At 44.2% G+C, this 15,207-nt stretch overlaps 1 protein-coding gene and 1 pseudogene across 1 annotated transcript; both read left to right on the top strand.

The window, feature by feature from the left end:
* LOC136576935 (serine hydroxymethyltransferase, cytosolic-like) overlaps positions 1 to 15,207 on the top strand; it is a 118,264-nt pseudogene that overhangs the window by 55,982 nt on the left and 47,075 nt on the right.
* LOC136577394 (serine hydroxymethyltransferase, cytosolic-like) lies at positions 4,309 to 11,975 on the top strand. Its single transcript, XM_066577300.1, has 7 exons — positions 4,309 to 4,426; positions 4,532 to 4,744; positions 4,815 to 4,931; positions 5,031 to 5,153; positions 9,073 to 9,186; positions 9,395 to 9,505; positions 11,815 to 11,975. Exons 1-7 carry the CDS (start codon positions 4,309 to 4,311, stop codon positions 11,850 to 11,852), a joined length of 834 nt encoding a protein of 277 aa, XP_066433397.1. The 3' UTR covers positions 11,853 to 11,975.

The raw sequence follows: 15,207 nt of genomic DNA, 5'->3' as shown, positions 1-15,207 counted from the left end.
GCCCTGGGTCCTTTCAGAAGACCTCCAGCTACCATGACACCCACACGGCTCCCTGCGATCTCATTGAGGGAAGGGGGGCAATAAGGGACCAACGAACATTGTTCAGGGCATTTAAAGGGTAAATAGCGCCAATCAGCCACGTGGCTGATTGCAGCTATTATCGGCGGGTGTCAGATGTAATACACAGCCGGCACCCTGCAGCGTTAAAGAGCGCTTTACCTTGTGCCCTCAGAGCCCGGTATCTGGTTGTTTGGTCCGGCTTTGCAGAGGATTACCCAGACCGGATACAACTCTGGGAGTAAACAAGAATGCTTCCATTCATTAACAGCATGCAAAGATCTTGAAATGGCGCGGGATTAAAACTGTGTTTTTGTTCCAGGGGTGAAGTATCTGAGGCAGGATGATGGCCGACTCCCCGGTGATGAATGGCGGGCATGCCGATCTGTGGGCATCTCATAACCAGATGGTCCTGGAACCTCCTGAAACAGGTGATCCAGAGGTAAGACATACGAGACGCTCCGCTCTCACTGCACTATAGGCGCTTCTACACAGAAGACGGATCCTCTGCTGGCTGTAATGAACGACTGACAGTATAGCTGCCGATCAGTCCTCGTTCTGCCGCTCGCGGTACGGAGGATCACTAGTATTGGGACGACCGGTCGCTAATATTGATCATCCTTCACCAGCAGCAGCTCTTGTCAGCAGCCGCCCCCCTAATTACACGGAGGATGTCCTGCCAACGAATCAGCATTTTTATGCCCCCATGAAAGATCCAGTCAGCCGGTGAGCGAGCGTTCTGAATGTTCATCAGCTGATTGGGGGGCATTCAGGCGGGTCGATGATCGGGGAGATAAACCTTCTGACAAATGTGTGTTCCCATGTAAAAGGGTCTTAAAGAATGAGCTGCACATCCAAGACTCCAAGGTATCTTGGTTCCCTACATGGGGTAATAGATGCTGGGCGCTGACCACTAATGGAATCTATTATGTTGGCCATCGCAGTTGTCATCCAGCTTTCCATGGATTCTGCATGTCATGGAAACCTGCATTATGCCGTGTTACACTCCACAGTATTGGAGGTCTTTGTGTCATTCAGGCTGCCTTCACATGAGTGAGAAAATCACGTATTGCGAGACGCACAAATCTCGCACGACTATGAACTACGTTCTTTTGATCCGGGGTAATATACATACTTTTTTTTTTGTTCTCCTCCCCCGCTGCATGTCCTATGATTGGGTGTTCCCTCGGAACGCCTCACCCGTTGTTCTCAATGGGGCCAGAAAGATCACACAGCGTGCGATGCGAGGTTTCCCATTGGATCGCGACTGTACTGAAGTCATGGGAGGCGGTTTTGACACGAAACGCCTAACATCCGCAGGGACATCGCACAAGCGTGATATCGGGACGAGCTTCCTTGCCCAAAATATCGCTCAGCTGTGTGAAACTAGCCTCAGTGGGGAAACTAAAGCTAGATGTAACCCTCCTTAACCCCTTAATGACACGGCCTATTTTGGCGTTGAGGACCAAGTGATTTTTTCGTATTTTTCCATCTCCATTTTTTAAAAGCCATAACTTTTTTATTTTTCCGTGGACGCGGCCGTATAAGGGCTTCTTTTTTACGTGGCGAGCTGTAGTTTTTATCGGTGCCACTTTTGGGTACGTAGACAATATCGTAAAATTAAAAAAAATTTTTTTTATGATAATATGGAGATAAACCGCATCAATTCTGCCATAGATTTCGTTAATCATGCAGCATAAATGACACAGAAATTTTTTTCTGCAGGTCGGTACGGTTACAACGATACCAAAATTGTTATATTATTTTTTTAGGTTTTTACACTTTTTTGCAATAAAACCCCCTTTTTTTTGGAAATCTTTTTTTTTTCTCTATAGCTGCATTCAAAGTCCTGTAACTTTTTTTTATTTTTTTATGTACGGAGCTCTATGAGGGCTTATTTTTTGCGAGACGAGCTGTAGTTTTTATTGGTAGCATTTTGGGGAATGTACGGCTTTTTTGATCACTTTTATTGCACTTTTTGGGAGGCAAAATGCTAAAAATTAGCATTTTGCCTCTGTTTTTTAGCTTTTTTTTTAATGCTTTCTGTCGTACAAAATGAAAAGTGTGTTCAACTTTTTGTACACATCGTTACGGACGCGTCAATACCAAATAAGTGGGGTTTTCATTTTTCCCCCCTTTTTTTATGCTAATATTAGAAAAAGCATAAAAAAGGGGTTTTTTTTACATTTTTTTTTACATTTTTCTTTTCTTTTTTTTACACTATTTGAGTCCCTCTGAGGGACTTGCAGCAGTATGCCTATGATCGCTGTGATAAGGCATGGCAGAGCTACTGCTCTCCCATGCCTTATCGCCTATACAGCGATTATAGGCACAGGCAATACAGGACGCCAGTGTCTGGCGTCCTGTTGCCATGGCGACAGGCCGGGCTCTCGCGATGACATCGCGAAAGCCGGCCAGAGACACAGAGGGATTGCGATCCCTCTGTGAACTCTTTCCCTGCCGCGATCTACTTAGATCGCAGCAGGGAAGGGGTTAACAGCGGGGCGGCGCATCTCCGATGTCCCCCCGCTGTTGCAGCGAGACGCCGGCTGTGAGTGACAGCCGACTCCCGCTGCGGGATAGCGCGGGATCTTATGTGATCCTGCGCTATCCCCAGGACGTACCGGTACGTCCTGTTGCGGGAAGTACCAGGCTCCCAGGACGTAACGGTACGTCCTGGAGCGGGAAGGGGTTAAAGTGACCCTCCAGTCCTAGACAAACAAAGATGGCCGCACTGGTTCTCTGACTGTCTGCTGCACACTGTGAATTAGTACACATCGGTAGTCTAAAACACTACACCTGCTGTGATTGGCCAGTGTTGCCCACGGGAGCAGCGCTGACCAGTCAGAGCAGCATGCAGTGTCTCAGGATGTCTTCATTCACACCTGGAGGTTTGGATGTGGATTTTGAAACCCAAACCAGGTGAGGCTCATAAAGGGTAGACTAAAGGATGGGTTCAGTTTCTACCCTTTTTTCTTCATTTTGGTTGACGTCTGGTGTGAACAACTGCACATGTGAGCACATCCTTAGACTGCGGCTGCATACTAACACACATGTGAGCACATCCTTAGACTGCGGCTGCATACTAACACACATGTGAGCACATCCTTAGACTGCGGCTGCATACTAACACACATGTGAGCACATCCTTAGACTGCGGCTGCATACTAACACACATGTGAGCACATCCTTAGACTGCGGCTGCATACTAACACACATGTGAGCGCATCCTTAGACTGCCGCTGCATACTAACACACATGTGAGCACATCCTTAGACTGCGGCTGCATCCTAACACACATGTGAGCACCTCCTTAGACTGCGGCTGCATACTAACACACATGTGAGCACATCCTTAGACTGCGGCTACATACTAACACACATGTGAGCACATCCTTAGACTATGGCTGCATACTAACACACATGTGAGCACATCCTTAGACTGCGGCTGCATACTAACACACATGTGAGCACATCCTTAGACTGCGGCTGCATACTAACACACATGTGAGCACATCCTTAGACTGTGGCTGCATACTAACACACATGTGCATCAGATAGTCATAGCGGCTCGGCCGTCTGTCCAGGGCTGGAGGGTCGCTTTAAGGGAGTATTCCTATATTATACACAGGTGATATGTTGGTAATGTAGGTCGGCACTTTACCATCTCTGGGCTCCTCGCTGGTGGATGAAGTGACTGCAGCACTGATCTAGCACTGTGTCCCCTTCACGGCTTATCTGTGTCCAACAGCGCCCTCACCAGGCGTTGTGCAGAAACTACAGTGTGACCGGGTCACTTATATAGGGCTGGCTACACTTCCATCACAGACGGGGGTCTTTTGTACGTGCTCCTGACTGAATAAAGGTTGCCAGAAGCTGTGGACATCCGGGGTATTGTGGATGTGTTGTGGAGAGCTGGATCCGTCACCTGATGGACTTTATTCTACTTTTATCTTCTGGTTTCAGGTTCCCCTGCAGACTTTGCAGTGTACACGGCTCTGGTAGAGCCTCATGGACGGATCATGGGACTGGACCTGCCTGATGGGGGGCACCTTACCCCATGGGGGGCTACATGACTGGCAAGAAGAAAATCACCACATCATCTTCTTTGAATCTATGCCTTACTAGGTAAGCAGCCATTGCTGCGGGTCCTTGCAGAGCTCTAGTGACGCCCGTTACACGGAGTACATCCTTGTGTGTGACTTATTTAGTGGTTTCGTGCACTCTGTCTATACGGCTCTTCTATTATGAGATGATTTATGCGGCCGCGTTTCACACTCTTATACAGGTGAATCCCAACACCGGTTATATAGACTGCGACAAACTAGAGGAAAATGCCCGCTTGTTTCATCCCAAACTAATCATTGCTGGTGAGTACTACAACCTCCATCATCTATTTACATCAATTCATCAAATGTAAAAGTTTACAATAAAGAGTTTTGAAACTTGTGATATTTTTCCTTTCCCTGTCTAAGGCGTCAGCTGCTACTCCCGGGATTTGGACTATGCTCGGATGAGGGCCATTGCTGATGAAAACAATGCTATTCTCATGGCTGACATGGCGCACATCAGCGGGTTGGTGGCAGCCGGAGTCGTGCCTTCTCCTTTTGAACACTGTGATGTTGTGACCACCACAACCCACAAGACCCTGCGCGGCTGCCGAGCTGGCGTTATCTTTTACCGGAAGGGTGAGTTGTCCTCCTCAGGGAGATGGAATGAAGGACTTTTACGAATGCTGAACTGATGTGATTTCTTCAGGCGTCCGCAGTCTGGATCCAAAGACGGGGAAGGAAATGATGTACAATTATGAGAGCCTGATCAATCAAGCTGTGTTTCCTGGCCTACAAGGTGGACCCCATAATCACGCTATTGCAGGTACGACCCACCGACATTTAATGGGCTTTATGGTGTATCCACCACCCACCAAACGTGTATGGTTTCATCAGATATATTCCATATGGTGATCTATTCCAGGTATTGCTGTGACACTAAAACAAGCGATGACCCCAGAGTTCAGGGTGTACCAGAAACAGGTTCTCTCTAATTGCCGGGCGTTGGCAAGTGCATTGGAAGAGCTCGGCTATCACATTGTTACTGGTGAGACTTGTTACAGTTTCTGCATTATGATATTATAGAAGGGAATGTTTTACAGAGCAGATGTGCCGATACACGGGGGGAATGTAAGAAATCACTGCTGCTCATCAATGAGCGGATTGTTCATCATGAACAGGTCTGCCACTAAGAAACTGTAGGAAGCATGAAGCGATATGTGGCACCCAGTGATATCGGGTGTTTGTTTAACCCATTCCCGCTGCAGGGCGTAAGTTTACGTCCTGGGAGCGGGGGCGTAAACTTACGTCCTGGAGATAGCGCTGGATCATATGTGATCCAGCGCTATCCCGCAGCGAGAGCCGGCTGTCAGTCACAGCCGGCGTCTCGCTGCAGCAGCGGGGGGACATCAGAGATGCGCCCGCCACTGTTAACCCCTTCCCTGCCGCGATCTAAGTAGATCGCGGCAGGGAAAGAGTTCACAGCGGGAGCGCGGCTCCCTCTGTGTCTCCGGCCGGAACTCGCGATGTCATCGCGAGAGCCCGGCCTGTCACCATGGCAACAGGACGCCAGACACTGGCGTCCTGTATTGCCTATGCCTGAGATCGCTGTATGAGCGATAAGGCATGGGAGAGCAGTAGCTCTGCCATGCCTTATGACAGCGATCATCTGGGCAGTGGTTAGTCCCTCAGAGGGACACAAACAGTGTAAAAAAAAGAAAGATTTAAAAAATGAATTGAAAAAAATGTAAAAAAAAAAAGAGTAAAAAAACAATTTTTTATGCTTTTTCTCAGATTAGCATAAAAAAAGGTAAAAAAAAAATAGAACCCCACATATTTGGTATTGTCGCGTCCGTAACGATGCGTACAATAAGTTGCACATGCTTTTGACTGTGCACCGAAAAAAACGCTAAAAAAAAAGCTAAAAAACTGAGGCAAAATGCTCATTTTTAGCATTTTGCCTCACTAAAAACGCAATAAAAGTGATCAAAAAAGTCGTATGTACGCCAAAATGGAACCAATAAAATCTACAGCTCGTCTCGCAAAAAATAAGCCCTCATAGAGCTCTGTACATCACAAAATAAAAAAGTTACGGGACTTTGAATGCAGCAATTTAGAATAGAAAAAAGATTTCCAAGAAAAAGGGTTTTTATTGCAGAAAAGTTGGAAAACCTAAAAAAAAATGTTAGAATTTTGGTATCGTTGTAACCGTACCGGTCTGCAGAAAAAATGGAAAGTCTCATTTATGCTGCATGATTAATGATGTAAAAAAAAAATAAAAAAATCTATGGCAGAATTGATGCGTTTTCTCTCTCTGCTATCATTAAAAAAAAAAAAAAAAATTTTACAATATAGTCTATGTACCCAAAATTGGCATCGATAAAAACTACAGTTCGCCACGCAAAAAACAAGCCCTTATACGGCCGCGTCCACGGAAAAATAAAAAAGTTATGGCTTTTGAAAAATGGAGATGGAAAAATACCAAAAAATCGCTTGGTCCTCAACGCCAAAATAGGCCATGTCATGAAGGGGTTAAAGGGATTTTCTGGGTATTCGATATTGTCAAATCAGTGGGGTGGGCTGACTTCTGGCATCAGCTTTTTAATGGGGTTGCGATGCTTGGGTGAGCGCTGCGGCCTCTTTATTGGATACCAGACACAGTGTTGCGCAGTGTGTAGTGCTGGTTCCTTGTATTGCCGCTCAGTTTCATTTACTTGAATGGGAATAAGTTATATAAATGTCATGGCACGGATGAATGTGACATCACAGGCTGAGGGCTTAATTACACAAGCGTATACCGGTCAGGTTTTCACGCCCAGCCGATCTACGCTTCCATCTAAGCAGTTGCCCCCTTCCCTCCCCTCACCACCTCTCTGCCTCTCTCCTCCAGTCCAGTGTCTGCAATGGGAGTGGGTGGGATGTGGGCAGAGCTAAGCGCCACTCTGTCCCGCCCACTCCCATTGCTAGCTATGGACAAGGGTCGGTGAAGCTCCTCCCCTGTTCCGCCTACTCCCATTGAAACCGCTCGAGGGGAGGAGAGAAACAGTCGGTGAGGGGGAGGGGGGGGGGTGCTCAGATGAAAGCGTGTAGCAGCCAGCCATGAAAATTACGTCTGATATGCGCTCGTGTAAATAAGCCCTCAGGAAGAGGTCACAGAGCTCACCCCTTCAACATGTGGTTCTAAACTCTTACATTGTTTATGGTTTTCGCTTGTCTACTTGCTGCTCCTACTGCTTACGTACAAACTGGCTAGCTTGGTGCCTGCAGGAGGGAACAGCTGGTAGGAGGAGCTCACACTTTCTTGCTTAGTGTCTGCCTCCTAGTGGCAGTAGCTATACCCCATGGTCCTAAGCTGTGTCCCCCAATAGACGAGACAGATTTTATTTTAGAGGCTTTAGTGTTTTTTTGTTTTTGTTTTTAGTTTATTTCCTATAGAGAGAAGTATGTTAAACGCCATACCTTAAGCATGCGGCACTTCAAAAAAAGACAACATGGACCCAAAAGAAAATGTGTATATACCAAATGTAGGGAATCAAAGTAAAACACTGAAAGAGCATGGCATTCTGTTTGAGGCCCCACTGTCCACTTGTAGAGCCCTTGAGCAGCCAAAACTACAGAGAATCCCCACAAATGATCCCATTTTGAAAACTAGACCCCTTATCGAATTCTTCTAGGGGTGTACTGCATATTTTGACCCCACAGATTTTGAATGAATCTAAGCAAAGAAAGAAAAAATTGCGATTTTCATTTTTTTGGCAATTGTGTCATTTTAAAAACATTTTTTTTGTACAGCATGCATCAGAATGAAGACTTTCACCCCAAAATGGATCCCCCTGTTTGTCCTGTCTTCAGAGACATGCCCATTGTGGCCCTAATTGTATGTCTGTATACACAACGGGGCCCAAACCGAACAAAGTATCAAACTTCAACTGTCTTTTAACTTTTACCTGATCGCCATTATCCACTGAGACCGCTCACCGCGGCCCTCGGTCACTGCTACAGGCTCTCGGCTGCCTTTAGCAGCCAGGAGCAAGGAGATTTTACATTTCCCAGGCCCTCCCCAACTACTGCACTTGCGTCTGCCATTTTGGCACTGGTGCATGCGCCAAAGCTAGGGAGAGAACCACGGATAAAGATCGGGGAACCTCACCAGAGACCTTAGGTACGTAACTCCCCTCATGGATCGGATCAGAGATGGAAAGTGAAACGATAACTATTTTTTAAATTAAAGTGATCGCCGTTATCCATTGGATAGCGACATTCACGTGTAAACTCCAGACTCTCAGCTATATTTGGTAGCCAGGAGCAGGGAGCTTTTATATTACCCTGGCAATCCACGGCTTTTGTGCATGCGTCCACCATTTTGGAGATGGGCACGTGCGCAGATGCCGGGGTAAGGTCTGCAGATAAATCCGGGGGCCCTAGGTATATCATTTCATCTCCCCTCATGGATCTGATGCATGAGGGGAGATGAAACAAACTTTAACTTTTTTACACTTTTTTAAAACTTTTACATGATCGCTGTTATCCATTGGATAGCAGCGATCATGTGACTGAGAACCGCATACAGCTGCTCTTGGTGACAGCTCCCTGCTCTCAGCTACTCCTACTAGCCGGGAGTAGAGTTTTTAAATTTCCTGAGCCTCCTTGCCCTGTGCACAGGCGCCGGCGTCAGGTCCTAGAGGACCAGAACGCCGCGGGACATCACGGAGTATGTCTCTCTAGATGGCAGACAGCGCTGTACATTGCACAGTGGCCTGGATTGGTGCTGCATGCTAAGTCTTATTGAATGGTTCAAGACTTGGCCTATATCACTGCGAGTCACTGTGCAGTATACGGATCTATCTGTTTCCTGCAGCCAAATGGCAAGAAGTGGGACAACCCCTCTAACTTGGTTGAAACAACTCTAACTGCTTCTTGTTTTGTCAGAATTACTGGAAATAAATGTGTGCTTCGTCACTTCACAGGAGGTTCTGATAATCATCTCATCCTCGTGGACCTGAAGAACAAGACAGATGGAGGAAGAGCAGAGAAGGTCCTTGAAGCCTGCGCCATTGCTTGCAACAAGAACACCTGCCCAGGTGAGTGCAGCTCTATTGGAGGTGTGAAGTAAGTGATACAACTATGGAAACGGGGCAGCGAATCCGTATCCTGTGGATTCACGAGGAACTGAACCTGATTAATGTCAGTCAGAGGTTCGGATGTGAAATCTATTTTGAAGTCTTTCTAAGCCACGCAGACTGCACCATGTCATTGATGAATGTTTTCCGCTATCTGTGCCCTCGGCAGGTGACAAGAGTGCTCTTCGTCCCAGCGGCCTTCGTTTAGGATCCCCTGCCCTGACTTCCCGAGGATTCCGAGAAGACGACTTCAAGAAAGTTGCAGATTTCATTCATCAAGGTGAGTAGTTCATGTTATGGGGATGTTCCTACACATGGGCTGCATTCATACAACTCTAACGTGAATGGCAGATGCTCCCAAGTAGCCTTACTAAGAGCCGCTGCAGGAATATGCTTTATCAGGCATCTGATGAATTGTGTGAAGTTCACCGTATTTGGTCCTCTTTATTTTGTGGTGATAGGAAAGTACTAAATCTGCCAGCATCCTGCTACAGTGGCTGGAATCAGAGTTCTCTACTACACCAAAATCCTAATAATTCGGAGAAGAAAGATTAACACATTATTTGAACCTCGTGGCGTGAAGACCATTGTTACCTATTGTTGAGTATATACCCTCACCCGTATGCAATTATATTGCATATGGGCGGCGTGTATACGCATCATCGCGAAGCAACACCATAGGTAATATAAACAAAAAAAACAAAACCAGGTGTACTGCTTATGACTGCCTGCGTGAGTACAAGCCCATGCACAGTGCAATTTTGCCGCCATACGCAGACGTACATAGGATCACGGCCAGTAAAACGCTGCAGGAGCCCTGTGGCACTTAACGCTTTTGGCTGTGTGAGCCCGATCATACATGTAGCAAATCACGACTGATGCGATGGCTTCCGTGATGCCACTGATCACACATAGTGGGTGATAAGGGGGGCATATAAACAGTAACACTCCCCCAGAGAAATACAAGGGAAGGTCCGGGGAACGTGGAGGCCAAGGAAGCAGTTCACTGACGTCACCATGTGCCTGGCCAACCCATCTGTTTGGTAGTTGCCTATTGAGCTGACTTCTCACTTCACCCGTCCTGTTGGAAGATGAACCCTGGGATTTCCTGTTCCAGCTGCGGCAGAAGCCATATCCGTAGCATCCAGGTACGAAATCCCCAATTTTCATCAAGAAAGAAGTGGCCGTAGACTGTCCTGCAGGTTATAGCGCACAACACATTCACCTCGGGGGAGTCCTTACGTACGTATTATAGTAGTTATATTCTTGTACATAGGAGCAGTATTATAGTAGTTATATTCTTGTATATAGGGAGCAGTATTATAGTAGTTATATTCTTGTACATAGGGAGCAGTATTATAGTAGTTATATTCTTATACATGGGAGATAGTATTATAGTAGTTATATTCTTGTACATAGGAGGCAGTATTATAGTAGTTATATTCTTGTACATAGGGAGCAGTATTATAGTAGTTATATTCTTGTACATAGGGGGCAGTATTATAGTAGTTATATTCTTGTACATAGGGGGCAGTATTATAGTAGTTATATTCTTGTACATAGGGAGCAGTATTATAGTAGTTATATTCTTATACATAGGCAGCAGTATTATAGTAGTTATATTCTTATACATAGGCAGCAGTATTATAGTAGTTATATTCTTATACATAGGCAGCAGTATTATAGTAGTTATATTCTTGTACTTAGGGGACAGTATTATAGTAGTTATATTCTTGTACATAGGGGACAGTATTATAGTAGTTATATTCTTGTACATAGGGTGCAGTATTATAGTAGTCATATTCTTGTACATAGGGTGCAGTATTATAGTAGTCATATTCTTGTACATAGGGGACAGTATTATAGTAGTTATATTCTTGTACATAGGAGGCAGTATTATAGGAGTTATATTCTTGTACATAGGGGGCAGTATTATAGTAGTTATATTCTTGTACATAGGGGGGCAGTATTATAGTAGTTATATTCTTGTACATAGGGGGGCAGTATTATAGTAGTTATATATTTTTGCACATAGGAGCAGTATTATAGTAGTTATATTCTTGTACATAGGGGGGCAGTATTAAAAGTAGGTATAATCTTGTAGATAAGGGGCCAGATTCATCTTAATTTGACTACTGAACATAGTCCAGTACAAGTGCTCAGCAGTCCCCAGCAGTTGCCTGACCGCTGCTTTATTCATTCAAGAGGTGCATGGGACCCTGTTCTTATGATAAGTAGTAGACCCCACCAATCAAACATATATCCTCTATACCTGTAGTGTAAAAAAAATCAGATTGATGTATAAAATTATTTGCAGCCTTCACTGCCCCCTGTTGGATGGCCTGGGATATAGCTACACATGCAGGTTTGGGTGTGTGTATAGCTGAGCAGAAATGATAGTAAATTAAATCTGTAATGTAAAAAAGCTTTTTATTAAAGCCGTTGAAATAAATAATGCAGCCGTTGCCTATAACAACCCTTCCAAAGGGCCCGAGGCCTCTGAACAGTAAGTGCTGATCTGGTTGCTGTGGGCCGATCATCTGCTTTTTTAACGCACTAGTTTTAATAAATCTCATCTCTCATTCACAGACCAATCGAGAAGCTGCTTTACAAGAAGAATCTACTAGTAGTAGCTATTCAATTTAGAAGTCCAATTTGTGCATTGTGGTCACATGACTCATTAGCCGTGGAGAAATCGAGATGTACCTATGAAGACCCTCAAGCGATCTCTAGGATGCCAGTCACACAGGAATGCTTCCAGGATGTTATTAGATCGGTATTTGTCAGAATTGGATATTTTCTTAATGACTAACGGCAGCGTGACACTTAGGGATTACATTGCAAACTAGTATGGACCTTAAGAGCTCCCTCTACTGGTATTGTTATGCTACAACAGCCATACACACTGGTCCAAGAGGTTTCTTTTGCATTAGAATGACACTCAGGGGCTGGCTGCCAAATTTTAACCTGGGGGCAAGCACACAGCACTGGTCCTTGTGTGGAGACTCTCATGCACGAAAAACAGGAACTGTGTGCAGAAATTGTCAGATACACATAAGAGACATCTGCCTGCAGAATGCAAATACTTTCTGTCTCTGACACCGGGGTTGACAGTTTGGTATGTTAGTGCATGGGGGAGGGGTTATGCAGAGGTGGTACATCTGTGACAACCCCTTTATTCATATTAATCCTTGCCTTTGCAGGCCTTAATATGTAAATGTAAAAAATACAATATACTGCAGTACTGAAGTATTGCAGTATATTGTAGAAGTGATTAAACAATTGCAAGTTCATGTCCCTTAAGAACACAAAAAAATGTACAATTTAAATGAAATAAAATGTAAAAAAAAATAAGTGGAAAATTAAAAAAAAATCCTTTTCTCATTTTTCCACAAAATGATAAAAAATAAACACAATTGTCGTCACCGCATCTGAAAAAGCCTGAACTTTCTAAGTATCACATTATTTATCTCACACAGTAAACACTGTCAAAAAGAAAAATACATAATGCCGAAATAGCATTTTTGGTCACCCCACTGCACAATAAAAATAAATAAAAAGTGATGAAAAGTTGCCGGTACTCAAAAAGGGTAGCATTAAAAACTACGGCTCGCTCTGCAGAAAACAAGACCTCACCCCCATCGATGGAAGAGTAAAGATGTCAGAATATAACAGAAAGCATTTTTTTCTTTTTTAAAAAAGGGGATTTTTTTTATTTTTTTTAAGTAGTAAAACGTAAAAAACTCTATAAATATAGAATCGTTGTAATGGTACTGACATATAGAATGAAGTTAAGGGCATTTTTAAGTCACTATGTACACTACAAGAGCACCCTCCCCCCCCCCCCCCCCCCCCCCCCGAAAAATAGCATGTATGAATTATTTTCCATTTCACTGCACTGATGTATATATTATACGGCACATTAAATGTTACCATTAAAAAGTACAACTTGTCCTGCAAAACCAAACCAGCAGGGAGTGATGAGTTGTAAAATACAACAGTTCTAGCTCTTGGATAGAGAGGATGAAAAAAACAGAAACTCAAAACATTTCCAGTAGTTAAAGCACTAAATGTGACGCCTTGATATAAGGATATCCATATAGTGAATCGGCAGCTACATCTGTCACCATGGCGACAGCATCCGTGACCGACCAATAGGATCGCAGCATTGGTGTTTGAAAGTTTTCCAACTGTCACTTGTGCTCAGTCTGTTAGAGCTCAGCAGTGAGTGACGACGGACACCCGCACGTTTCTGCGTGATCTCAGGTAATGGAATTATGTCTCTTCTATGTTCTAAGGGGTTGTGCCAAGTTATAAAGTGATCCCAAATTATCAGTGGGGGTCCGATGGCTCCATTCACTCAGGGACTGACCAGAACTGTGTTCTTGGGATCGGTGGGTTTCCCAGCAGTCGGACCCCCGCTGATCATAAAGTTACCCCCTGCTGTGGATCCTGTGGAGAGGGGGCTCTTTATAACTTGGCAAAACCCCTTTAATTCAGAGTTCTAGGAATTTCCTCATGACTCCATTGCATTATAATCCTGCTGTAACCCAAAGATGTCTCCGCTATAAGTACTTGTGGGTGGAGCCGGGGCGGTTATGTAATGAACAAATATTTTTGTCTCTATACCACTTATTTTGTGGGGTCTCGTATTTTAGGTGTGGTATGAACAGGGGGTCGCAGTCACTTTCTAAACTTCTGAGGGCGCTATGGAGCTCATGAACCTCCTTAAATCAATTGGCATTGAGCTCTCCTACTCCGACAACAGTGGGGGTCCTGTATACTAACATGATCTGATTATATGAGGATAGCGCCCCCTAGTGCCATTCACAGGGTTCCCTCCTTTCATAGCACAGACCTGCTGGTGATCAGTTGATTACATAGACCGTGCAGCTATCACCAGGTGACTGCCCCCAGCAGGATTAGTGTAGCACTACATGGTGATCATATAAATAACTGGGTGTCATGTAATACAGGGTCGCTCAGTCTTACAGAGCAGGAACCCATCTTTAACCCCTTGAGGACACAGACATTATTTTGCCTTTTCATTTTCATGTTTTGTGTCTCCCCCTTCTAAGTGTCATAATGTTCCTATTTTTTTTGTCGTTTTATTTTTTTCTTGGCGGTTATAGTTTTTAATGTTACCATTTAATGTACCAAATAATGTCCTGTAAAACTTATATAAGTACGGTATATGCAGCATAGCTCTGTGTATATATGTACTGTATATGCAGCATAGCTCTGTGTGTATATAAGTACTGTATATGCAGCATAGCTGTGTGTATATATGTTCTGTATATGCAGCATAGCTCTGTGTATATATGTACTGTATATGCAGCATAGCTCTGTGTATATATGTACTGTATATGCAGCATAGCTCTGTGTATATATATGTACTGTATGTGCAGCATAGCTCTGTGTATATATGAACTTTATGTGCAGCATAGCTCTGTGTATATATGAACTGTATATGCAGCATAGCTCTGTGTGTATATATGTACTGTATATGCAGCATAGCTCTGTGTGTATATATGTACTGTATATGCAGCATAGCTCTGTGTGTATATGTACTGTATATGCAGCATAGCTCTGTGTGTATATGTACTGTATATGCAGCATAGCTCTGTGTGTATATGTACTGTATATGCAGCATAGCTCTGTGTGTATATATGTACTGTATATGCAGCATAGCTCTGTGTGTATATATGTACTGTATATGCAGCATAGCTCTGTGCGTATATATGTACTGTATATGCGGCATAGCTCTGTGTATATATGTACTGTATATGCAGCATAGCTCTGTGCATATAAGTACTGTATATGCAGCATAGCTCTGTGTGTGTATATGTACTGTATATGCAGCATAGCTCTGTGTATATATGTACTGTATATGCAGCATAGCTCTGTGTGTGTATATATGTACTGTATATGCAGCATAGCTCTGTGTATATATGTACTGTATATGCAGCATAGCTCTGTGTG

This window comes from Eleutherodactylus coqui, chromosome 8, assembly GCF_035609145.1.
Source record: "Eleutherodactylus coqui strain aEleCoq1 chromosome 8, aEleCoq1.hap1, whole genome shotgun sequence".
NCBI lineage: Eukaryota > Metazoa > Chordata > Amphibia > Anura > Eleutherodactylidae > Eleutherodactylus > Eleutherodactylus coqui.
The sequence above is the reverse complement of the archived record's forward strand: the minus strand, read 5'-3'. Positions and strand labels throughout refer to the sequence as shown.

Bases quoted from the DNA above. Each gene is read 5' to 3' on its own strand.
- LOC136577394 (XM_066577300.1), top strand. From the start codon at position 4,309: ATGATTTATGCGGCCGCGTTTCACACTCTTATACAGGTGAATCCCAAC. The intron at 9,187-9,394 runs GTGAGTGCAGCT...TGCCCTCGGCAG, and splicing joins CAACAAGAACACCTGCCCAG to GTGACAAGAGTGCTCTTCGT. The intron at 9,506-11,814 runs GTGAGTAGTTCA...TCTCATTCACAG, and splicing joins TGCAGATTTCATTCATCAAG to ACCAATCGAGAAGCTGCTTT.